Here is a 26,730-nt window from a genome sequence, read left to right as displayed (position 1 = left end):
CAAAATCCAAAATCTGGAGGAAATGGGTAAAATTCTGGAAACATACAAGCTCCCAAAATTGAATCAGGAAGATTTGAAGCCCTAAACAGAACAAGTTCCAAAATTGAATCAGAAATAAAACACCAACCAACCAAAAAAAAGCTCAAGACCATACTGATTCACAACCAAATTCTATTAGATGTACAAAGAAGAGCTGGTACCAATCCTACTGAAACGATTCCAAAAAATTGAAAAGGAAGGACTCCTTCCCAACTCATCCTATGAAGCTAGCATCATCCTTAGAGGAAAAGCTGGCAGAGAAAGAAGGAAAATAAGAAAACTACTGGCCAATATCCCTGACGAACATAGACACAAACATCCTCAACAAAATACTAGCAATCCGAATCCAGCAGCACATCAAAAAGTTAATTCGCCACGATCAAAGAGCCTTTATTCCTGGGATGCAAGGTTGGTTCAACATACACAAATCAATAAATGTAATTTACCACATAAACAGGATTAAAAACAACAAAGAAAAGATCATCTTAATAGGCACAGAAAAAGCTTTCGATAAAATTCAATATCCCTTCATGATAAAACCCTCAACAAACTAACCATCAAAAGAATGTACCTCAAAATAATAAGAGCTATGTATGAGAAACCCACAGTCACCATCATACCCAACAGGCAAAAGCTGGAACCATTCCCCTTGAGAACTGGAACAAGAAAAAAAATGTCCACTCTCACCACTCCTTTTCAACATAATACTGCAAGTACTACTCAGAGCAGTCAGGCAAGAGAAAGAAAAAAAGGCATGCAAACAGGAAAAGAAGAAGTCAAACGATCTCTTTTTGCAGACAATATGATTCTACACCTAGAAATCCCTAAAGACTAGCCAAAAGGCTCCTTGAACTGATAAAGAAAAAACTTCACTAAAGTTTCAGGAAATAAAATCAATGTACAAAAGTCAGTAGAATTTCTATACACCAACAATATTTAAGCTGAGAGCCAAATCAAGAATGGCATCCCATTTGCAATAGTCAAACAAACAAACAAACAAAGAAAACAAAACAAAAACCCTAGGAATACATCTAACCAAGAAGGTGAAAAATGTCTACAAGGAGAACTATAAAACACTGCTGAAAGAAATCAGAGATGACAGAAACAAATGGAAAGATATTTCATGCTTACGGATTGGAAGAATCAATAACATAAAAATGGCCATACTGCCCAAAGCAATTCAAAGATTCAATGCTATACCTGTCAAACTACAAACATCATTCTTCATGGAATTAGAAACAACTATTCAACAATTCATATAGAAACAAAAAAGGACCTAAATAGACAAAGCAATCCCAAACAAAAATAACAAAGCCAGAGGCATCATATTACCTGACTTCAAACTATACTACAAGGGTATAGTAACCAAAACAGCATGGGACTGGCACAAAAACACACATAGACCAATGGAACAGAATAGACCACAGAAATAAAGCTGCACACCTACTACCATCTGATCCTTGACAAAACTGACAAATGTGAGTAATAGAGAAAGGCACCTCTGTTCAATAAATGGAGCTGGGATAACTGGCCAGCCATATACAGAAAAATTAAGCTGGAACACTACCTGTCATGATATACACAAATTAACTCAAGATGGAGTAAGTACCTAAATATAAGACTTCAAATTATAAAAATCCTAGAAGAAAACCTGGGAAACACCCTTCCCAACATTGGCCTTGGCAAAGGATTCATGATTAAGTCTTTAAAAGCAACTGCAACAAAAACAAAAATTATTAAGACCTAGTTAACCTAAAGAGCTTCTGCACAACAAAAGAAATTATCAATAAACAGACAACATACAGAATGGGAGAAAACATCCACTATCCATGCATCAACAAAGGTATAATATACAGAATCTATTAGGAATTTAAATAATTCAATAAGCACTAAACAAATAGCCTCATCAAAAAGTGGGCAAAGGGCAGGAAGACACATTTCTCAAAAAAACACATATAAGGGGCCAACAAACATATGAAAAAATGCTCATCATCACCAGTCATTAGAGAAATACAAATCAAAACTACATTTCATGCCAGTCAGAATGGCAATTATTAAAAAGTAAAAAATAACAGATGTTGGCAGGACTGCTGAGAAAAGGGGATGCTTATACAACATTGGTGGGAATTTAAATTATTTCAGCTACTGTAGAAAGCAGTTTGGAGATTTCTCAAAGAATCAAAAATAGAACTACCATTTGAACCAGCAATTCCATTACTGGGTGTATACCCAAGGGAAGATACATTGTTCTACCAAAATTACACACGTGACCATATGCTCATCGCAGCATTATTCATAGCAGCAAGGATATGGAATTGACCTACGGGTCCATCAATGACGGACTAAAGAAAATAAGGAACATATACACCATGGAATCCTATGCAGCCATAAAAAAGAACAAAATCATGTTCTTTGCAGTAACATGGATGCAGCTGGAGGCCATTATCCTAAATGAATTAACACAGAAACACAAAACCAAATATCGCATGTTCTCACTTATAAGTGGGAGCTAAACATTAAGTACACATGAACATAAAGATGGGAATGAGAGACACTGTGGACTACACGAAGTGGGAAGAAGGGAGGTGAGTAAGGGTTGTAAAACTCCCTGTTGGGTACTATGCTCACTACCTGGGTGATGGGTTCAATTGTACCCCAAACCTCAGCATCACGTAATACAGCTTTGTAATGAAACTGCACATGTATCCCCCAAATCTAAAAGTTGACAAAGAAAAAAATAACCTCTATACAGGAATTTCATATTGTCCTTGTATCATTTATACTAATAACTCATTTTCAAGGACACGTGCAGTTTTAAGCACAAAAACTCTCTATATTTAGCAGCTAGTAGCAAGATACATACCTGTACATAAATACACTATATTATGTATGTTTAAAATGTATTTTGAAACAAATTTTGTATTTTAAAATAGTCGAGTAAATAAATTAGCAATTGAAAAAAGATTTTAACTACATTTAAAAAATCCTTCATTAATTCTGTTCAGGTGTGTCAGTACAACATGTAATGAGAATATTATATACAAATACATATTCCCTTTAAATCAATACACAGACACAAGAGTATAGCTAAACTGAAAACAAGGTGGGACACCATTATGCATGAATTTTTACGGCAATCTTCATCTGCTGCTTGAGAAACTGACATTCTAATATTAAACTTATTTGTAATTATTTGCTTCAGCAATCAATAACAAATATTTAATATTATAAGAAACATATTTTATTTAAATCTATTCAGTGAGTGAAGTAGTGACTTTATCACTAGTGAAAAGATGCAATTCATTATTACACGAAGAGTAAATTCTTATTGTACAAACACATAGATGTAGTTTTCATTTTTAGAAAGTAGATATGATTATTTTAAGTAGACCTCTATTTCCACATCTTGTCTAAATGCCTTATAGATGCAACATCAGTAACATGTTCCTACCTTGATTAGCAATTGCTGCTAATTTAGCTTTTGCCAGCTGTCATTCCCCTACTAGATATCAAATATGCAGTCAATACAGACAGATATATCCTTCAAAATGTATGTATTATTTTTATTGTTTTAAAAATTCTTAGCTTTACTATTCCCTCTTTTCACTTATCACCAGACAAATGAACTGTCCACTGCTTCCATTTCCCTAATACCTCCTTTCTTAAGAAATTTTGAAACTTGATTTTTGATACTGTCATTTTGCTGAAAATAATCTCTTATTCAGTAAATTTACTCAAAATGACAAGTCCATCTTGTCTTGTTTATTGCCAAATTCAATGTCTTCTCAGAACTTTTTCAGTTGACTTTGTTTGCAGCTGTGACACTGTTGATAACTCCCTTCCTAACACTCCCATTCTTTCATTCTGCCCTCAGACTCCATAGTTCTTCCAAAATTTAGTTTTTAGTCTTCTGCTTTTCTTTCTAAGCAAACTATAAAAGTTCATCTGTATTTGACAACTTTGACAATCATTTTTCTCTGTTAACAATCATCATATCTATAGCTCTAGTAATATATTTTCGTACATGCTCTGGTCCCTCATCTTTAATTGTATACTGAAAATTTCTGTTTGGACATCTTGCCACAAAATAATACCACCTTAAGTGAAACCTGCCTAAAACTAAATGTTATATTTTCTTGGAACCTGGTTCCCCCTTTCAAATTCATCTCTATCAATGGCACATTACTCTCTTCCTTTAACCTATACCTTGGTATCATATTCGCACCCTCCCTCTCCTATGTTTTGCATCTTGCTTACAGCCAGGTGGTCCCTAAATCATGTTATTTGCTCCTTTGAAATCATTCTCATAATGATCCCTTCCTTTCCATTGTCACTGCTACATTGGCTCTTGTCCTTGCTCATGTGGTTCTCCTTGCTTCCTCTCCGAAGTTTAAGTCTAAGTCCTACTCAGCCTTCAAGGCTCAAGTTCCAACCCCTACTGTAATGCCTTCAATGTCAAAGCCTTCATGGATTCCTTCTTTATCTAAATACTCACGGCCACTTCTAATGTGCACTATACAATTCAACAGTTAACAAAATGTTGTCTTTTATTCCTTGCTGCTCCATATCAATATCTTAAAGGCAATTTTCCTGTTAGCTTTGTAAAGCAAAGCCTATACTTCGTTTTCTCTGTGTTCTTCACAGTGTTTAGCCCAGTGCTCAAGTTCTAGAGAAATACTTGCTATATTCACATTACTAACTTTCTTCTCCAATATATAAAGGGATTTCCTTTTCTAAAATATAAAAAATATATTAGAAATGGTAACTAAAGTGTTGCTTTATTTCTTAAATTACTCCCTTATGACCTACATATATCCATATAAAAAGTATGAAGAAAGGCAAAGTAGGCTTGATACTCTCATAGTTTTGGCTAATAGGCAGCAGCAATCTTGTTCTTGCCTATAAGACATTTTTTTCCCTTAACTTTCCCTTTTATAGACTCAGCACACTAAAAAAATACTTAACTCAAATAACTTTAGGTACATTTCACTTAGCAGCTACTAGGAAATGTTGAAATGGCTGCTGCTGAATAAACACCTCAGCTGGGTTTCATAAACAAACCATTAAGTTAAGAATTATGAGTCCAGAGAGGCTAGACAAACTTATCTACTTATTACTGATCAGTGGTAGATATTAGCCAAGATGTGGGGCTCAGCAGGCACTTAGGAAGTGCTCACACTATCATTTTATCAACTTCATTAAATATAGAACCTATTGTACGTTTGAAGCTGACCCAGCTGGTAGTTCTCAATGATTGTATTTTCTTCGTCAAGTGTCTTCAATGCCCATATTTTTAATTTCTTAGACAAATTCTTTGAAGTAAAGGAAACCGAGGCAAAGGATCTATACTCTCACTTCCTCTTCCCTTTTCTCTCCCTCCCCATACCTCTCACCATTTTTCATATTTGAAAATGGCCATATACCAGCCTTTCAAAATCTTGCACAAATTAAAGTTCACGTACTCAGTTTAAGAAAATGTGGTAAAATTCTGCCAATAAGACATGACTTCACTAGAAAACCATGCACTTATAGTAATACTGATTCTGAAGCATGTGCACTGAACTCTATTTGCTACACCAAGGAAAAGGCTATGCCACAAAATAAAAGGAGATTTTTAAAAGATCCTAGTTAAATCTCTTTAATATTTTATATGAGAAAAATGTCTTCCCATACTATATAATGGCAAGTTACCATGGCTTCAATATTCTCAAAGCCTAAAACCTTAAAAAACTTCACCTTACATAAAAACAAATTAACAATGCATCACTGTAATTTCTCAGACAACTGTTACAGAAAAGGCATTCCATTCCCTGATTTGAGAAGTATCAATATTTGTATTGCTAAGTTTTTGGAGAAATGCACTTTGGCAAAATTGGCCATCTTTGTCAATTCTATAATCTAATAACTTCAGCTTTCTTAATTTTAATGAGAATTTTATGAGCCTCTGCGAATTAGTAATATGTTGTCTCTACTAATTTTCATGCAGGTGTAATGGTAAATATCTATATATTTTAAGTAATATAAAGAGGGTGGTATATGTCTATAAGGAAAACAACCTCATGTGATGGAATGTTTTTTTCTGTATTTCAATACATTAGATCCAAATATTTATCCTAAAAATATCAAGAAGAAATGTGATACTGTTATATTATTCAGATGTACAGTATTTTTGAAGCACAATACTTCCAAGAGACATTTCATTATTTCTGTTTCTATAGTCTCAAATCTGTAAGAGTTAACATAATCATATTTTTTAAAATTTGGAAAAAGATCTCCTAATATCCATTTATGATCATCATCTCAGAACTGGAAATACAAGTAGTATGATTACGTCATTCTACTTCTTAAGAAATTATAATGAATTTCATGTTAAAAGACTAATATCTTCTTAAAGTAACTAGAAACCCAAAACATTAAGATAATACTCTGACACATAGGGAATAGCTTAACAAAGCTTTCAGAGGTAAGCTCATGCCACAAACTCCATCACTGGTGATACTGGTACTAGTGATATTGTTGTATTCATACACATCTATGCTCAGAAACAAGTGCTCTCCACAGCAGGATTCAACTAATGTATCTGTTGAGGGCCTACAGTATAGTTTGTACTATCTGGGCACACTGAGTGTTACTAAAGTGAACCAATATTCATTCAACTCACCTCTTGTCAGGTACTGTGCTATGCACTGAGGATTCAGAGGGAATCAGAAATTGTTCTTGTCATTGCAATTTACAATTTAGTGGAAAAAAAGACTTGCAGAAAGTGGTGACATATAGAGAGCCAGGGAAATGGGAGCCAGGTAAATGGGAGGTGAATGTTAGCATTCTAGGTGGAGGCCCCAGATTGAGCAGAGGCAGTGAGATAAAAAAAAAAAAAAAAAAAAAAAAAAACAGCACGCTGTGAACAGGAACATACAAGCAGTAAGGGAAATGGCAAAAGTTTAGGCTGACAGATACACAGAGTCCATTTCTGTATGCTCTGTTATGGAGCTTAGATTCTCACATGAAGGGAAAAACCACAAGATAATCTTAAGCAGGAAAAATGGTTTGATTAGATCTGTATTTTTTGTGTCTTAATCTAGCAGCAGGCTGGAGGATGGATGTGAGGATGACAAGGTTGAAGGCAAGATGACTAGCCAGGGTAGTGAAAGGGTCCTGAATCAATAAAGTGGTGGTAGGGAGAAAAAGAAATTCTTAAGCCATGTATTGTTGATATTTGCTAATTGCTTAGCAGTGGCAAGTGTGAGTAGGGAGAACTAAGCATGCTTTAATGGGATAGGTGGAGGTACCTTCAACTGAGGTTGTGAATACAGAACTCAGAAAGCTATTTTGAGCATTTGGGGGTGGGGATATGAGGGGTGTGTTGGGAGATTTTTGTTTATGTCAAATTTAAGATAACAGTAAGCTACCAAGTGAAGAAGCCCAGATAAGAGCCCAAGCAGAGTCTGGTAAAGAAATCCCTATTTGGGAGCCATGAGATAACTGAATCTATGAGAGGTAAGATGAGACCATCTAGGGAGAGTAGGGAATAAGAAGAGTAGTGGGCTGAGAACAAAACTCCAGAGATTGCTGGTATTTAAAGGTCAAGAAGGAAGAGAAGCCCATGAATGAACAGGTAAGAAACTGCCAGAAAAGTAAAAGGAACACCAGGAGAGTGAAGTGGCCAAGGAGTTCTGTGATTTATTTTGGCTGGCAAAATGTTTTTTCTTAAATTAGAATTTGAATACCATTAGATGAGATACATAACTTTCAGTTCAACTAAAGCCCCATCTCTCCTTATGCTGCGCTATTTTCTGTGACCTGCCTTGCCTCTGAAGTCCTGTGTGTTTGTGAACCCTGGAGTAGAAGCTTCTAAAAAAGAAGAAATCATTTTAAGTATCAAATGTAGCAGAGAGAACCTGAAGGATAGGGAATGAAAGATGTCCACTAATTTAGCAACAAGAGGGTCACAGTGATGTTAATTAAGGATAGCTCCTCTGTGGTTTTGGTAGCAGAATCCAGATCAGAGAGGGGTAAAGATAAAACAGATAAGGTAAATGTAGCTACTTTTTTTAGAAATTTGAAGGATAAGAAAGAGAGATTGGATAGTAGCTAAAGGGAACACGGGCATAGGAAGGCTTTTGTCTTATTTTGTTTTTTAAAAATTAGAGACTGAATATGGTTACAGGTTGAGCCAGTAGAGAGGTAATATTGGAGAGATGGGTGGCCTGGTGGAGCAAGATCTGGGAGGAGGCAGGAAGAGAAAGGTATGGAAGGCACAAATGGACAGGTGAGCATTGGACACATGGAGGGTCTCCTTGAACTCTGAGACTGAAGGAAGATGGCACAGAAACTCAGAGCTAATTAAGATCCAATGCACGTTTTCAGCAGGAAAGTGACATGACTAAACTGTGTTTTAAGAAAATTAGTTTGGCACAAGCACACAGGATGGACTGGAGTAGGGAGAGGCAGCAGACTGTGGCAATAATTCAAGCAGGAGATGATAGCAGCCCAAACCAGAGTGGTGCCAAATAGGAATGAGAAAATGAAAAATCTAAGAGATATTTCAGAAACTATGATGACATAATCCTGGGGCAGACTGACACAGGGCAATTCAAGGAGAAGAAAGAGTCAAAATGACTCAAAGGTTTTGAATGTTACCTGGGAGATCAGAACGGTGGCATCAAGGAAAGAAATGAAACAAATGGAAAGCACGGGCAATGTGGAGAGGGATGTTGGGCTTAAAATATACTGACTTTGAGGTGATGGCTCTCAAATTTTAAACTTTGAGAAGAAACAAAATGCTCTATACAATAGAAGACTGCACAAAGAATGGAAAAAAAATCAGGGCTGGGAGATAATATTAAATATTTCATTCAGATAGGGTATATAGTTTAAGGCAACTCTAACACTCCTATGCCAGAAAAAAAATAAACAGAAGTTGATATTTTAGAAGTATCAGATAAGATTTTAGAATTCTCAGAATAAGATTACCTATTTCATAAGGATTTTACTTTACTTGATAAAAGGAAGGCTTTACCACCATACAAAGACCCATTTCTCAGATCCAGTTAAATTTTCTCCTACACATGTAATCTCTTTCAAATACCAAGACATTTAATGTCATATCTGATTTCTAGGTGTAAGAATGTATACAATAAAACTAAATAAGTTTCCAAAGTATATACATTGGTTAGTGAGTCTAGTACTGGTTTGCTGCTTTTCAGGTTTTGGTTTCAGTCAATGAATACCACCAGTACTACCCGCATGCTCCTAATTAGAAGAATAGTATACCCATCACAAGGGCCTGGGCATGGCAAGTGTCAGTGTTCTTCTAATGAAGAAAACAGGTTGGAAAGTACCTGCGCAGGGTCGAATGGAACCACAAATAAATTTCAGGTAACTTTAATTTTATTTTCTTGTTCCTTCTCCTTTGCATGAATTTTGCAGATGTGGAGGTGGAATGTTGGAGTATAAAATCATGGACTAAAGGGACATGTAACATAATCTGCATAAAAGTAACCTTTGGTACTAGCCATCATAATTAGTTCGGGTAATAAATTGTCTCCCTAGTGACAAAAGGAATGGAAGTAAAACCGTGCAATAAGCTGGCATATAAACATTGCAGGCTATCTGCAAAATTCTTGGACCAAGAAAAATTGTCTTAAAATTTCCTAATCAAAAAGTAGCTCTAAAACCTTCCCCCGACCCTTCCCCAATTTCAAAATATTTGTTAATATATTTGATGCAAAGATTACAAAAGTATATTACAATTAAAATACACAACATGTCATGCCTGTAGTCCCAGCTACTCGGGAGGCTGAGGCAGGAGAATTGCTTGAACCTGGGAAGTAGAGGCTGCAGTGAGCCAAGATCATGCCATTGCACTTCAGCCTGGGCGACAGAGCGAGACTCCATCTCAAAAAAAAACAAAAACAAAAAACAACAACTCAACATGTTAAAAATTCAAACTAATATAAGGGAGGTAGTACATACATGATTTAATATAACATGAACTCAATTGAAAGTCAAAGGGACTAGGTGAGCCATCATCAAAACCAGAGGCAGCATGACATAATAACAAAAAGGAACCTATTTTGAAAATGCAGTAAAAGATAGCATAGTTCAGAGGGTGAACATGACACAGTACTCAAACTTCCAAACAGTTACGGTCCAAGCAAATAAAAATGAGGAAGCACTCTTTAAAGCCCAGAGAATCATCAACATCTTTGCCCTGTAGCTATGTTATGAAGTCCCTCCCCATTTTATTTTCTCAAATATTCAATTTTTTCTCAAGATTTCAATTTTTAAAAAATCACCCTGGATAAATTTTAAAGAAATCATGCTCAGCTCCCAAAGTACTAATTTCCATATATATTTAATGCCTGTATATTTCATATTTGGGCATACAAAATCCCTTGGAGGTAAATTATCTCGGAACTGAAAAGCTTTGGAAACCATCTACTCCAAACCCTTCATTTTAGAGATGAAGAAATCAAGGCGCAGAAATCAGAAAAAGCAACCTGACCAAGGTCACAGGAAGCAAAACCAGGACTAGCATCTAAGAGCCCTGACTCAATCCGTTTCTCTTTCTACTTTCCATAGCTGCCTCTCAACCTGAACCTCTAATCGAGTGATATACAAGGAAGGATTAGATAGGAAGAATGGATGGATGAATATGCGGGTGAATGAACATTCTATTATTATTCACAAAATGTATCATGTTTCTGTTTTGAAGAATGCAAGCCTAGTTCTTGTCACATGTCACAGCAATTGCTGTTCCCCACAAAGTATCAATCTTGTCAGCGAAAAAACGCTCTGGTACATCCTGCAGTTTAGAGACTGTTCACTTGCCAGCATACGTACAAGAAAGGAGACTCACCCCTACTCCAATCGCTCTGGCTCCCAAACCCCTAACTTCCCTCTCCTATGCTCACTCTTTACCTGGCATTGGTGCATCATATTTACATTCACCTCACTTCCTTCACACGTATCCACCCATGGTTTCCCCATTTAGACCTGGTGCCCTTTCCTAACTGTACGCCTCAGTAAACCCTCCCCCACTCCACAGGCCCCTCGATCACTTCTCATTCCTCTGTTGCCAAATCTCAGGCTTTTCAAGTCCCAAGACCCCCTCTCGCTTACACAGTGATGTGGCCGGCACCCCGCACTAATACAGGGTCGGGAGCATATCTCCGCAGATGCTCCTCGCTCACTACCCGAGGCGGGGGCGGCGCCTCCTCCTCCTCTTCCTCCTCCTCCTCTTCTTCCTCCTCCTCCTCTTCCTCCCCCTCTTCCTCCTCATCCTCCTCGTCATCGTCGGGCCCAGATACAGACGACGACGACGACGGCGACGACGACGACGTTGCCGCTTCTTCTTCCTCCTCCTCCAGTTCAGAGATGGTGTCGAACTCCGCCATGTTGGGCAGCAGGATGCTCATCACGTGACCTCGCGATCGCCGCCACTCTCCCGGAGAGGAGTTTGAACCTGCTGAGGTGCTGCAAGAGGAGGGGGAACGAAATGAAGAGAAAGAGGAGGGGTGTAGGGACAGGATTTGAGGAGACGCGCCTGCGTGTTGGGCAGACGGGGGGGTGCGGGGGGGCGGCTGTTGGAGGCGGGGGCACTAGAGAGGAGCAAAGTCAGTGTACGCTTGCGCGGCTCCAAGGGGAGGGGGCAGCTAGAGGTGAACTCCAAGGAATCATCCAGGTCCGGTCTGCGGGTGCTCGCCTTAATACTGCTCTCTGAGCGTCAGCTACTTGTGTTCTGGGTATCTTCTGATTTGATTTCCTATTAGTTAATGCTGGGCATTATTAACCCCACTGCAGGCGGGTGAGGGAAAGCGTATTGTATAAAAGTAAGATTAGAACTTTATCCAAAATATCTCAAGGTATATACCAATCCCTTACGTTTGTTCAACATTGCAGTTTAAAAGCCATGCGTCATAACTTTGTCACAATCTTGGGAGGCAGGGTAAGCACTTTTATTAGCATTTTACTTACGAGGAAACTTTTTACTACTTCTACTATGTAATACTTAACGGAAGACTTAAGTCAGGGACTGTGTTAAGTGCTCTGTATGTATATCTCATTTAATCCTCCGCAACCCTATGGGGTATGTATCATGATGATTTTATTTTACAGATGGGAAATCTAGCTGCGGAGAAAATAAGTAATTTGTCCAGTGTCAGGGAGCTACTAATGGCAGACTTGATTTTAAATTTGGTGGTCTCTTCTGATTCCAAAAGCCCAGTACTCTTAACCAAAGGGCTGTACTGCCTGAAGTTATTTGGAAAGATTTTGTAGAGTGGTGCCTCTTGGGCTCTTCCTTAAAAGATGAATCAGAATATGCATGTTTGAATTTTGGAGTGTTTTTTGGGGGAGGGGGCAGATGGAGGGAGTGAAAGGAGCATTCTAACCTAAGGAAACCTTAATTAACATCATCCATTTTCCAGGCACTGAGCTAGACCCTCACGTACAATATTTTAGCTAACCCTTAATCCTGAGAGGTAGGTATCATTATATCTATTTTATTACATGACAAAAGTGGGTTTCGGAAGTTAAGTAATTTATTCAGGTATATGGTGACCTTTTGTCCAAAATTTTCCATTTTAAATAGTCTATCCTATCTTCTTTATACTCGCTAAAATGTTGTGGAGATCACATATTTTGCGTTTCTAAGTAGTGTGCCAAACTGTTTTATACTTGGCAGTAGCACAAAAATCCATATCATTAAGACAGTAAAGTCACACAGCTGCTAAGTAACAGAACAAACACTGTAATCCAAGCATTCTAATACCAGCTTCACTGCTCTTTCTGCTACACTACGGCTGTATCCCTATCAGATGGTGTGTCTCTGGGGAAACAGACATAGTCAAACTTTAATTTAGGATGAGCATGACATTATCAGTATAAACAAAGTATTTAATGTGTGTGAAGTAGGAAGAAATTAGTTCTGTAAGAGGAATGAATCAAACCATTATCATCAAGGAGTATGTGTTATTAAAATGAAAAGCCCATTTTTATTCAAAAGTTGGATTATTTAGGGAACTTTAAAAATAAGTCATAACACTATCAATAAGCAACAAATTACAACTTTTTGTCGTTTAGATGACTGTATCTACTAGCCAGGAATTATAGAAGATGGAACCTTAAAATATTTTGTAGTAGCCTTCTGGCAAGACATATATCATATATCTTTGCTTTTTTTGGATGTTAATAAATGTGTCAGAGTTAAGATCAAAATTAATACTCTGCAACAGTTCTTTTCTTTCAAGAAGCAAAAAAAAAAAAAAAAAAACTGTAAACGACATTTAAAATTTTTCCAAATATCTTATCCACGAAGGTCCACTAAGTCTGTGTATAGAGGGAAAAGTATTTCACCGACTACTGCTTAAATAATAGTTTCTCCTCACACTCAAGATTAGGCTAGGAAAGGCTATTTGAAGGACAGAAAGGGAAAGGAGTAGGGGGTGGACTCTGTAATAAGTGCAAGTAAGATATTGGAACTATGGTAAAAGTGGAGAAATTATGGCCATGGAGAATGAGAAGGAAGGAAAGGGATGGGGAAAATCTGTTAAAATAGAAAGAGGCCCCTCGTATTTAGTCAGATGTCAAAAGGACCAAACAGTTCAGGGAAGTGCTATACTTGGCTAAATGCACAAGGTAGTCAAATCTGTCCATCTGTTTTCTGGCTTATATATTGTGATTAAAAGTCATATGTGATACCAAAGGTTGTTTGTTTTGCTTAACTATAGGAGAATTTGGAATTAAGCAAGCTGAAGAAAAATACATTTTGTTTATCCATTGTCAGTAAACACGAGAAACACCATGGTTTCTGAATGATACCTTAGTATTAAGAATAGTAAATCGAGGAGTAGATGGAGAAGAAAGCAGGTTGTGTAACATTATGCCTAACTTGCTAAGCAGGGTATGGGGGTATTTCTCCCATATAATTAATAGGGAACTGAGGCATGAGATCATTAACCATCTAAGAGGTTTCAACCTTAACAGCTGAAAAGAATTGTAACCTTTTAAAGACAGCTTTATTTTATTTATTTATCAAAGCATTCAATTCATTAGTTTTAGTTACAGAGTTGTGCAACTGTCACTACAAACTAGTTTAAAATATTTACATCATCCCCAAAAGAAAGCTCTGTCCCATTTTTCAGCCATTCCCCATTCATCCCCAACACTTGGTAAGCATTAATCTACTTTCTTTTCTACAGATTTGTTTAATGGACATTTAAATAAATGGGATCATACACTAAGTGGTCTTTGTGTCTAGCTTCTTAGCATATGTTTTTGTGGTTCGTCAATGTTGTTTCATGTATCAGTACTTTATTCCTTTTAATTGATGAATAACATTCCATTGTTGGGGTAAATCGTATTTTGTTTATCTGCTTACCAGTTGATGACATATGGGTTGCTGCCACATTTTGGATGTTATGAAAATGCTGCTATAAACATTTGCACACATGCTTCTGTTTGAACATAGGTTTTAATTTCTCTTGTATAGATAACCTATGAGTGGAATTCCCGAGTCATATGCTAAGATGATGTTGAACTTATTAAGACACTGCCAAGCTGTTTTTCCAAAGTGACTTCATCAATTTACATTCCCACAAGCAATGCAGGAGAGCTCCACTTTTTCCACATCCTCTCCAACACTTGTTATTGTCTTTTTTTATTATAACTATTCTTATGGGTGTGCATCATGGTTTTACTTTGCATTTCCCTAATGATTAGCGATGAACATCTTTTCATGTACCTGTTTTCTGTTTGTATAGCCTCTTTGATGAAATGTCTACCCAAATCTTTAGCCCCATTTTAAAATAAAGCTCTTTTTGAGATACTTGTAGATTCATGTGTAGATGTAAAAAATAATACAGAGAGATCCTGTTTACACTTTACTTACTATCCCCCAATAGCAACATCTTGCATAACTATTGTTATGCAGATTTAACAACCACAAAATTGACATTGATACAATCCGTCTGTTTTATTCAGATTTTCCATCATAGATGTACTCATTTGTGTCTGTGTGTGTGTCCATTTAGTTCTGTGCAATTTTATCAGAGGTATAGGTTCTTATGACCATCACTACAGTCAAGATACAGAATAATTACATCACCATAAAGATCTCTCCTGTTATATTTTCATGATACTTCTTATCCTCCTGCTTACATTATGTAAACTGTGTCATACTATATGTAATTTTGGGGGCTTAGATTTTTTTCTCTCAGCATACTTATGCTGAGAATCACCCAGGTTATTGTATGTATCAGTGGTTATTTTTATTGCTGTGTAATACTCCACAGTATAGATTTACCAGTTTGTTTAGCTATTCACCCACTGAAAGGCATGTGTTGTTCTCACGTTTCAGATGTTATGAATAAACTGCTATTAAAAAAATTGTGTACAGCTTTTTTGTCCTTTAAAAAATTGGGCTATTTGTCTTATGGATTTATAAATGTTCTTTATGCATCCTAGATAGAAGTCCTTTATTACATATATAACGTACAACTATTTTGTCCCAGTCTTTGGCTTGCCTTTTCTCATGGTTAATGATATCTTTAGAATGGAAAAGTTTTAAATTTTGATCAATTCATCAATTTTTAATCACTTATGCTTCTGATGACATACCCAAGAAATTTTTGGCTAACTCATTATCAGAAATATTTGCTCTTATGTTTTCTTCTAAGAGTTTTATTGTTGTTGTTTTTTTTTTGAGCTGGAGTCTCGCTCTGTTGCCCAGGCTGGTGTGCAGTGGTGCGATCTTGGCTCACTGCAAAGCTCTGCCTCCTGGGTTCACACCGTTCTCCTGCCTCAGCCTCCCAAGTAGCAGGGACTACAGGTGCCTGCCACCACGCCTGGCTAAATTTTTTTTTTTTGTATTTTTAGTAGAGATGGGGTTTTACCGTGTTAGCCAGGATGGTCTCAATCTCCTGACCTCGTGCTGCCTGCCTCGGCCTCCCAAAGTGCTGGGATTACAGGTGTGAGCCACTCGTCCTGGCTGAGTTTTATTGTTTTAACTCTAACATTGAGGTCTGTGATTCATTCTTAATCAATTTTTTGTGTATGGTATTAAGTAAGGGTCTAAATTTATATTTTTGCTTTGTGGTTATGAAATTATTCTAGCACCATTTACTGAAGACAGTCCTGTTTTCATTGAATTGCCTTGATATTGATACAGGAGATAGAAATAAATTATTTAGGCAAATAAGGCAAAAGAGTGTCCTCAGCAGAACTTGTTTTCCAACAAAAAGCAGCCCAAGAAATCACTTCTTTTCTTTTCTTTTTTTTTTTTTTTTGAGACAGTCTCTCTCTGTCGCCCAGGCTGGAGTGCAGTGGTGCAATCTCGGCTCACTGCAACCTCTGCTGTCCCGGTTCAAGCAATTACTCTGCCTCAGCCTCCCAAGTAGCTGGGATTACAGGCACCTGCCACCATGCCTGGCTAATTTTTGTAGTTTTTTAGTAGAGACGGGGTTTCACCATCTTGGCCAGGCTGGTCTTGAACTCCTGACCTCATGATCCACCCGCCTCAGTCTCCCAAAGTGCTGGGATTACAGGTGTGAACCATCGCGCCTGGCCAGAAAACACTTCTTTTCTAACAAAGGGAAGCCTGGAAGATAGTGCTGCAAACATACATGAGGAAGCTGGAAGCTTGCACGGGGGATGCCAGCAGCTGTACCTATAGAAAGGGCTACCTGGGGACAGGCATGTCCACCATGGGGTCTCCACCTTCCCTTTTTTGTTAGAATGTGCAGAGTAAGAAAGAAATAAGCAACATGGAGTAGCTCAGGCAGAGGACCCAACTGCATAATAAAAGATTGGGGTTAGGGCTGCCAGAGATTTGCACCCTGTGCAGATGACACATATGGTCCTAATGGGTTTTTCAGATCCTATGTCAATCAGGTACTGCCTCCCAACTAGCTCATCTATAAAAACCCTTGCATGTCACTGCACATTGGCAATCCATTTTTCTGGGAACCCTCTCTGTGGCAGGCAAATTTCTTTCTCCTATTACAATTCTGCTCTAAATCTCACCCTTTGTATGTGTCTGCATCCTTGATTGCTGTGGCCGTGAGACCAAGAACGTGAGGTGTCACCCCATTCAATGAGGCTGCTTCAATATCTTTGTTGAAAATTAATTGACCGTTAATGTTTGGTTTTGTTTTGGGACTCTTAATTCTAGTCAATTTTTTTCTCTATGTCTATCTTCATGCCAGCACCAAATCATCTTGAATATTGTAGCTTTATAGGAAGGTTTTAATTGGAACATTTAAGTCCATCACATTTGCTCTTTTTCAATATTATTTTGGCTATCCTGAGTCTTCGCATTTTCATGTAAGTTTTAGGATCATGTCATCAGTTTCTTTTTAAAAAACCAGCTGGAATTTTGATAGGAATTGCTTTGAATCTGTAGGTCAATTTGAGAATGTCATCAACTTTACAATGTTGAAGTTGTATATTGTTTTGCAAAATTCTGGGATAAAGTCTAATTGGTCTACATATTTTTTTCCTTGTGATGTTGATTTGGCTTTGTTATCAGACTGAGGACTTTCACTGTTTTCTCCATTTCCTGGGAGAAACTGTGAAGTATTGTTGTTTTTCTTCTTTAAACATTTGATAGAATTCAGCAGGCCTGGGCTTTTTATTATGGGGGTATTTTTATTACTAATTTATTATTTTTACTTGTAATACTTCTATTGAGATTTTCTATTTTTTCTTAAGTCAGTTTCAGTATTTTTGTCTTTCTAGGAATTTGTTTCATATAAATTGTCTAATTAGTTGGCCTAAAATGTTTTATGGTTTTTCTTGTAATTTGTTAAAAAATTCTGTAAGATTAGTAGATAGTGATGTCCCCTTGTTCATTATAAATTTAGTAATTTTTGTTCTCTCTTTTTTTTTTACTTGTACTACCTAGCCATAGATTTTTCTATTTCATTCATATAAACCAAGGATAAAATCCTAAGTCCCCCAACCCACTGAACAGACCACTTCTTGGTCAAGGGGACCCTAGAGAAACCTGAGAAACTGACCGACAATGACAGAAAGAGAGGTCAGACATGCCTCATTACACCCCATCATTTTGAAGATTAGGCACTACTGACCAGCATTAACATTGAACTAGAGATCATAAGACTGACAAAACACTCTTTGTGGCAACATCACTGTTTTTCTTCATATGTTGGCCACATGAATGTCTTCTTTTGAGAAGTGTCTGCTCATACCCAGCACTCACTTTTTGATGGTGGTGTTTGGTTTTTTTTCTTGTAAATTTGTGTAAGTTCCTTGTAAATTCTGGATATTAGACCTTTGTCAGATGGTTAGATTGCAAAAATTTTCTCCCATTCTGTAGGTTGCCTGTTCACTCTGATGATAGTTTCTTTGCTATGCAGAAGCTCCATAGTTTAATTAGATTCCATTTGTCAATTTTGGCTTTTGTTGAAATTAGTTTTGGGGTTTTAGTCATGAAGTCTTTGCCCATGCATGTGTCCTGAATGGTATTGCCTAGGTTTTCTTCCAGGATTTTTATGGTTTCAGGTTTTATATTTAAGTCTTTAATCCATCTTAATTTTTGTATAAGGTGTAAGGAATGTGTCCAGTTTCTATTTTCTGCATATGGCTAGCCAGTTATTTCAGCACCATTATTTAATAGGGAATTCTTTCCCCATTACTTGTTTTTGTCAGGTTTATTGAGGATCAGATGGTTGTAGATGTGTGATGTTATTTCTGAGGTGTCTGTTATGTTCAATTAATCTATATATCTGTTTTGGTACCAGTACCATGCTGTTTTGTTTACTGCAGGCTTGTAGTATAGTTTGAAGTCAGGTAGCATGATGCCTCCAGCTTTGTTCTTTTTGCTTAGTATTGTCTTGGCTGTATGGGCTTCTTTTTGGTTCCGTATGAAATTTAATGTAGTTTTTTCATATTGTCAGTAGTAGCTTGATGGGAATAGCCTTGAATCTATAAATTCCTTTGTGCAGTATGGCATTTTCATGATATTGATTCTTCCTATCCATGAGCATGGAATGTTTTTCCATTTGTTTGTGTTGTCTCTTATTTCCTTGAGCAGTGGCATGTAGTTCTGTTTTAAGGGGCCCTCACATCCCTTGTAAGTTGTATTCCTAGGTATTTTATTCTTTTTGTAGCAATTATGAATGGGAGTTCACTTATGATTTGGCTCTCTGCTTGTCTATTGTTGGTATGTAGGAATGCTTGTGATTTTTCCACATTGATTTTTATATCCTGAGACATTGCTAAAGTTGCTTATCTGCTTAAGGAGTTTTTGGGCTTAGACAATGGGGTTTCTAAATATACAATCATGTCATCTGCAAGCAGACAGTTTGACTTCCTCTCTTACTATTTGAATACCCCTTATTTCTTTCTCTTGCCTGATTGCCCTGGCCAGAACTTCAAATATTATGTTAAATAGGAGTGGTGAGAGAGGGTATCCTTGTCTTGTGCCAGTTTTCAAAGGGAATGCTTGCTGCTTTTGCTCATTCAGTATGATACTGGTTATGGATTTTTCATAAGTAGCTCTTATTATTTTGAGATATGTTCCATCAATACCTTGTTTATGGAGAGTTTTTAGCATGAAGGGATGTTTGATTTTATCGAAGGCCTTTTCTGAATCTATTGAGATATTCACATGGTTTTTGTCATTGGTTCTATTTACATGATGGATTATGTTTATTTATTTGGGTATGTTAAACCAGCCTTGCATCCCAGGGATGAAGCCAACTTGATTGTGGTAGATAAGCTTTTTGATGTGCTGCTGTATTCAGTTTGCCAGTATTTTCTTGAGGATTTCACTTCAATGTTCATAGTGGATATTGGCCTGAAATTTTCTTTTTTTGTTGTGTTTCTGCCAGGTTTTGGTGTCAGGATAATGCTGGCCTCATAAAATGAGTTAAAGAGGAGTCCCTATTTTTCCATTGTTTGGAATTGTTTCAGAAAGAATGGTACCAGCTCCTCTTTATACCTCTGGTAGAATTTGGTTTGATTCCATCTGTTCCTGAGCTTTTTTTTGGTTGGTAAGCTATTAATTACTGCCTCAATTTTTTTTTTTTTTGGTTCCATATGAAACCAGGAAGAAGTGGAATTCCTGGTTTCCACTTCTTTCTGGTTTAGTCATGGGAGAGTGTATGTGTCCAGGAATTTATCCATTTCTTCTCAATTTTCTAGTCTATTTGCATAGAGGTGTTTATAGTATTCTCTGATGTTAGTTTGTATTTCCGTGGGGTCACTGGTGATATCCCCTTTATCATTTTTTATTGTATCTATTTGATTCTTCTCTCTTTTCTTCTTTATTAGTCTAACTAGCAGTCTATGTATTTTGTCAATATTTTCAAAAAACCAGTGCCTGGATTCATTGATTTTTTTTGAAGCATTTTTCATGTCTTTATCTTCTTCAGTTCATCTCTGATCTTAGTTATTTCTTGTCTTCTGTTAGCATTTGAATTTGTTTGCTCTTGCTTCTGTAGTTCTTTTAATTGTGATGTTAGGGTGTCCATTTTAGATCTTTACAGCTTTCTGATGTGGGCATGTAGTGTATAAATTTCCCTTTTAACACTGCTTTAGCTGTGTCTCAGAGATTCTAGTATGTTGTCTCTTTGTTCTTATTGGTTTCAAAGAACTTTTTGATATCTGCCATTATTTTGTTATTTGTCCAGCAGTCCTTCAGGAGCAGGTGGTTCAATTTTTATGTAGTCGTGCAGTGTTGAGTGAGTTTCTTAATCCTGAGTTCTGATTTGATTATGGTCTGAGAGACTGTTTGCTATGATTTCTGCTCTTTTGTATTTGCTGAGGAGTGTGTTACTACCAATTATGTGGTTGAGTTTAGAATAAGTGCTGTGTGGCACTGAAAAGAATGTATATTCTGTTGATTTGGAGAGGACAGTTCTATAGATGTCTATTAGTTCTGCTTGGTCTAGAGCTGAGTTCAAGTCCTGAACATTCTTGCCAATTTTCTGTCTCATTGATCTAATATTGACAGTGGAGAGTTAATGTCTCCCACTATTATTGTGTGGGAGTCTAAGTTTCTTTGAAGGTCTCTAAGAACTAGTTTTATGAATCTGGATGCTACTGTATTAGGTGCATAAACATTTAGGATAGTTAGCTTTTCTTGTTGCATTGATCACTTTACCATTATTTAATGCCCTTCTTTGTCTTTGATTTTTGTTGGTTTAAAGTCTGTTTTATCAGGAACTAGGATTGCAACCCCTGCTTTTTTTTTTTTTTCTTTCAATTTTCTTGGTAAATATTCCGCCATCCCTTTATTTTGAGCCTATGTTTCTCATTGCATGTGAGATGGGTCTCCTGAATACAGCACACCGATGGGTCTTGACTCTATCCAATTTGCCAGTCCATGTCTTTTCATTGGGGCATTTCACCCATTTACATAGAAGATTAATGTTGTTATGTGTGAATTTGATTCTGTTATCATGATCCTACCTGGTTATTTTGCTCACTAGTTGATGCAGTTTTTACATAGTGTCATTGGTCTTTATATTTTGGTGTGCTTTTGCAGTGACTGCTACCAGATTTTCCTTTCCATATTTATTGCTTCCTTCAAAAGATCTTGTAAGGCAGGCCTGGTGGTGACAAATTACCTCAGCATTTGCTTGTCTGGAAATGATTTTATTTCTCCTTCGCTTATGAAGTTTAGTAGGGCTGGATATGAAATTCTGGGTTGAATATTCTTTTCTTTAAAAGTGTTGAATATTGACCCCACTCTTTTCTGGCTGGTAGGGTTTCTGCAGAGAGATCTGCTGTTAGTCTGATGGCCTTCCCTTTGTGGTAACCCAACCTTTCTCTCTGGCTGCCCTTAATACTTTTTTCTCCATTTCAACCTTGTTGAATCTGCTGATTATGTGTGTGGGTGTTGCTCTTCTCAAGGAGTATCTTTTTTTCTTATACTTAACTTTAAGTTCTGGGGCACATGTGTACAACATGCAGTTTTGTTACGTAGGAATACATGTGTCATGGTAGTTTGCTGCACACATCAACCCATCACCTACATTAGGTATTTCTCCTAATGCTATCCCTCCCCTAACCCCCTACCCCTGACAGGCCCTGGTATGTGATGTTCCCTTCCCTGTGTCCATGTGTTCTCATCATTCAGCTCCCACTTATGAATGAGAATGTGCAGTGTTTGGTTTTCTGTTTTTGTGTTTGCTGAGAATGATGGTTTTCAGCTTTATCCATGTCCTGGCGAAGGACATGAAGTCATTCTTTTTTATGGCTGCATAGTATTCCATGGTGTATATGTGCCACATTTTCTTTATCCAGATTATCATTCATTGACATTTGGGTTGGTTCCAAGTCTTTGCTATTATGAATAATGCAGTAAACATACATGTCCATGTGCCTTTATAGTAGAATGATTTATAATCCTTTGGGTATATACCCAGTAATGAGATTGCTGGGTCAAATGGTATATCTGGTTCTACATCCTTGAGGAATCGCCACACTATCTTCCACAATGGTTGAACTAATTTACACTCCCACCAATAGTGTAAAAGCATTCCTATTTCTCCACATCCACTCCAGCCTCTGTTGTTTTCTGACTTTTTAGTGATTGCCATTCTAAATGGAATGAGATAGTATCTTGTTGTGGTTTTAATTTGCATTTCTCTAGTGACCAGTGATGATGAGCTTTTTTGCATATGTTTGCTGGCTGTATAAATGTCTTCTTTTGAGAATTGTCTGTTCATATCCTTGTTCCACTGTTTGATGGGGTTGTTTGTTTTTTTCTTGTAAATTTGTTTATTTGTAGATTCTGCGTATTAGCCCATTGTCAGAGGGATAGATTGCAAAAATTTTCTGTCATTCTGTAGGTTGCCTGTTAATTCTGATGGTAGTTTCTTTTGCTGTGCAGAAGCTCTTTAGTTTAATTAGATCTCATTTGTCAATTTTGACTTTTGTTGCCATTGCTTTGGTGTTTTAGACATGAAGTCTTTGCTTACGCCTATGTGCTGAATGGTATTGCCTAGGTTTTCTTCTAGAATTTTTATGTTTTTAGGTCTTACGTTTAAGTCTTTAATTCATCTTTAATTAATTTTTATGTAAAGTGTAAAGAAGGAGTCCATTTTCAGTTGTTTACGTATGGCTAGCCAGTTTTCTTAACACCACTTAATAAATAGGGAATCCTTTCCCCATAGTTTGTTTTTGTCAGGTTTGTCAAAGATCAGATGGTTGTAGATGTGTGGTTTTATGTCTGAAGCCTCTGTTCTGTTCCATTGGTCTATATATCTGTTTTGGTACCAGTGTCATGCTGTTTTGGTTACTGTAGCCTTGTAGTTTAGTTTGAAGTCAGGTAGCTTGATGCCTCCAGCTTTGTTCTTTTTGCTTAGGATTGTCTTGGCTATACGGGCTCTTTCAGTTCCATATGAAGTTTAAAGAAATTTTTTCCAATTCTGTGAAGAAAGTCAATGCTAGCTTGATGGGGAAAGCATTGAATCTGTGAATTACTTTGGATAGTATGGGCATTTTCTGGATGTTGATTCTTCCTATCCATGAATATGGAGTGTCTTTCCATTTATTTGTGTTATCTCTTATTTCCTTGAGCAGTGGTTTGTAGTTCTTGAAGATGTCCTTCACATCCCATATAAGTTGTATTCCTATGTATTTTATTCTCTTTGTAGCAATTGTGAATGGGAGTTCACTCATGATTTTGGCTCTCTGTTTGTCTATTATTGGTGTATAGGAACACTTGTGCTTTTTCCACAATGATTTTGTATTCTGAGATTTGCTGAAGTTGCTTATCAGCTTAAGGAGATTTGGGGCTGAGATGGTGGGGTTTTCTAAATATACAGTCATGCCATCTGCAAAGAGAGACAATTTAACTTCCTGTCTTCCTCTTTGTATAGCCTTTATTTCTTTCTATTGCCTGATTGTCCTGGACAGAACTTCGGATATTCTGTTGAATAGGAGTGGTGAGAGAGGGCATCCTTGTCTTGTGCCAGTTTTCATAGGGAATGATTCCAGATTTGCCCATTCAGTATGATATTGGCTGTGGGTTTGTCATAAATAACTCTTATTATTTTGAGAAACATTCCATCAATACCTAGTTTATTGAGAGTTTTTAGCATGTAGGGCTGTTGAATTTCATCTAAGGCCTTTTCTGCGTCTATTGAGATAATCATGTGGTTTTTGTCATTGGTTCTGTTTATGTGATGGATTACTTTTATTGATTAATGTATGTTGAACCAGCCTTTCATCCCAGGAATGAAGCCGACTTGACCATGGTGGATAAACTTTTTGTTTTTCTGCTGGATTCAGTTTGCCAGTATTCTATTGAGGATTTTCACATCGATGTTCATCAGGGATATTGGCCTGAAATTTTTCTTTTTAGTTGTGTCTCTGCCAGGTTTTGGTATCAGGATGATGCTGGCTTCATAAAATGAGTTAGGGAGGAGTCCCTCTTTTTCTATTGTTTGAAATAGTTTGAGAAGGAATGGTGCCAGCTCCTCTTTGTAGCTCTGGTAGAATTTGACTATGAATCTGTCTGGTTCTGGACGTTTTTTCATTGGTAGGCTATTAATTACTGCCTCAATTTCAGAACTTGTTATTGGTCTATTCAGGGACTTGACTTCTTTCTGGTTTAGACTTGGGAGGGTGTCCAAGGAATTTATCCATTTCTTCTAGGTTTTCTAGTTTATTTGCATAGAGGTGTTTATAGTATTCTCTCATGGTAGTTTTACTTCTGTGGGATCTGTGGTGATATCCCCTTTGTCATTTTTTAATCATCTATTTGATTATTTTCTCTTTTCTTCTTTATTAGTCTGACTAGTGGTCTATCTATTTTGTTGAGCATTTCAAAAAATCAGCTCCTGGATTAATTGATTTTTTGAAGGGTTTTTCATGTTGCTCTCTCCCTCAGTTCTGTTCTCATCTTAGTTATTTCTTGTCTTCTTCCAGCTCTTGAATTTGTTTGCTCTTACTTCTCTAGTTCATTTAATTGGGATATTAGGATGTCGATTTTAGATCTTTCCTGATTTCTTTTGTGGGCATTTAATGTTATAAATGTCCATCTAAACACCGTTTAAATGTCTCCCAGAGATTCTGGTACATTGTGTCTTTGTCCTCATTGGTTTCAAAGAACGTCTTTATTTCTGCCTTCATTTCATTATTTACCCAGTAATCATTCAGGAGCAGGTTGTTCAGTTTCCATGTAGTTGTGTGGTTTTTAGTGAGTTTCTTCATCCTGAGTTTTAATTTGATTGCCCTGTGGTCTTAGAGACTGTTTGTTATGATTTCCGTTCTTTGGCATTTGCTGAGTAGTGTTTTACTTCCATTTATGTTGTCAATTTTAGAATAAGTGCCATGATGTTCTGAGAATAATGTATATTCTGTTGATTTGGGGTGGAGATTTTTTAGATGTCTGTTAGGTCCGTTGAGTCCAGGGGTGAGTTCAAGTCCTGAATATTCTTGTTAATTTTGTCTCGTTGATCTGTCTAATATTGAGAGTGGGGTGTTAAAGTCTCCCACTATTATTGTGTGAGAGTCTGAGTCTCTTTGTAGTTCTCTAAGAACTTGCTTTATGAATCTGGGTGCTCCTGTATTAGGTGAATATATATTTAGGATAGTTAGCTCTTCTTGTTACACTGATCCCTTTACTATTATGTATGCCCTTCTTTGTCTCTTTTGGTTTTTGTTGGTTTAAAATCTGTTTTATCAGAGACTAGGAATTCAACCCCTGCTTTTGAATTTTTTTTGCTTTCCATTTGCTTGGTAAATAATCCTCCCTCCCTTTATTTTGAGCCTATGTGTGTCTTTGCACATGAGATGGATCTCCTCAAAACAGCACACTGATTGATCTTGACTCTTTATCCAATGTGCCAGTCTGTGTCTTTTAATTGGGGCATTTAGCCCATTTACATTAAAAAATTTTTTTTTTATTATTATACTTTAAGTTCCAGGGTACATGCAGAACGTGCAGGTTTGTTACATATGTATACATGTGTCATGTTGGTGTGCTGTACCCATTAACTCGTCATTCACATTAGGTATATCCCCTAATGCTATCCCTCCCCACTATCCCCGCCCCACAATAGGCCCCAGTGTGTGATGTTCCCCTTCCTCTGTCCAAATGATCTCATTGTTCAGTTCCCACCTATGAGTGAGAACATGCGGTGTTTGGTTCTCTGTTCTTGCGATAGTTTGCTGAGAATGATGGTTTCCAGCTGCATCCATGTCCCTACAAAGGACACAAACTCATCCTTTGTTATGACTGCATAGTATTCCATGGTGTATATGTGCCACATTTTCTTAATCCAGTCTGTCACTGATGGACATTTGGGTTGATTTCAAGTCTTTGCTATTGGGAATAGTGCTGCAATAAACATACGTGTGCATGTGTCTTTATAGCAGCATGATTTATAATCCTTTTGGTATATCCTTAGTAATGGGATGGCTGGGTCAAATGATATTTCTAGTTCTAGATCCTTGAGGAATAACCACACTGTTTTCCACAATGGTTGAACTAGTTTACAGTCTCACCAACAGTGTAAAAGTGTTCCTATTTCTCCACATCCTCTTCAGCACCTGTTGTTTCCTGATTTTTTAATGATTGCCAATCTACCTGGTGTAAGATGATATCTCACTGTGGGTTTGATTTGCATTTCTCTGATGGCGAGTGATGATGAGCATTTTTTCATGTGTCTGTTGGCTGTATGAATGTCTTCTTTTGAGAAGTGTCTGTTC

General features: G+C 37.1%; 1 protein-coding gene and 1 pseudogene across 3 annotated transcripts in view; one reads left to right on the top strand and one right to left on the bottom strand.

Moving 5' to 3' along the window:
• CHIC1 (cysteine-rich hydrophobic domain 1) overlaps window positions 1-11,591 on the bottom strand; it is a 117,247-nt gene extending 105,656 nt beyond the window's left edge. For all 3 annotated transcript variants that reach the window (XM_011974452.1, XM_011974453.1, XM_011974454.1), the window contains exon 1: window positions 11,164-11,591. In XM_011974452.1, the coding sequence (XP_011829842.1) occupies window positions 11,164-11,459 (296 nt within the window). In that variant the 5' untranslated portion in view covers window positions 11,460-11,591. The remainder of the gene's footprint in view (window positions 1-11,163) is intronic.
• The window catches only part of LOC105535387, a 31,534-nt pseudogene continuing 16,343 nt past the window's right edge, over window positions 11,540-26,730 (top strand).

The sequence above is a fragment of the Mandrillus leucophaeus genome, unplaced genomic scaffold (genome assembly GCF_000951045.1).
Source record: "Mandrillus leucophaeus isolate KB7577 unplaced genomic scaffold, Mleu.le_1.0 Scaffold1453, whole genome shotgun sequence".
NCBI lineage: Eukaryota > Metazoa > Chordata > Mammalia > Primates > Cercopithecidae > Mandrillus > Mandrillus leucophaeus.
Note: the sequence above shows the minus strand (reverse complement) of the source record. Positions and strands in the feature narration are given on the sequence as shown.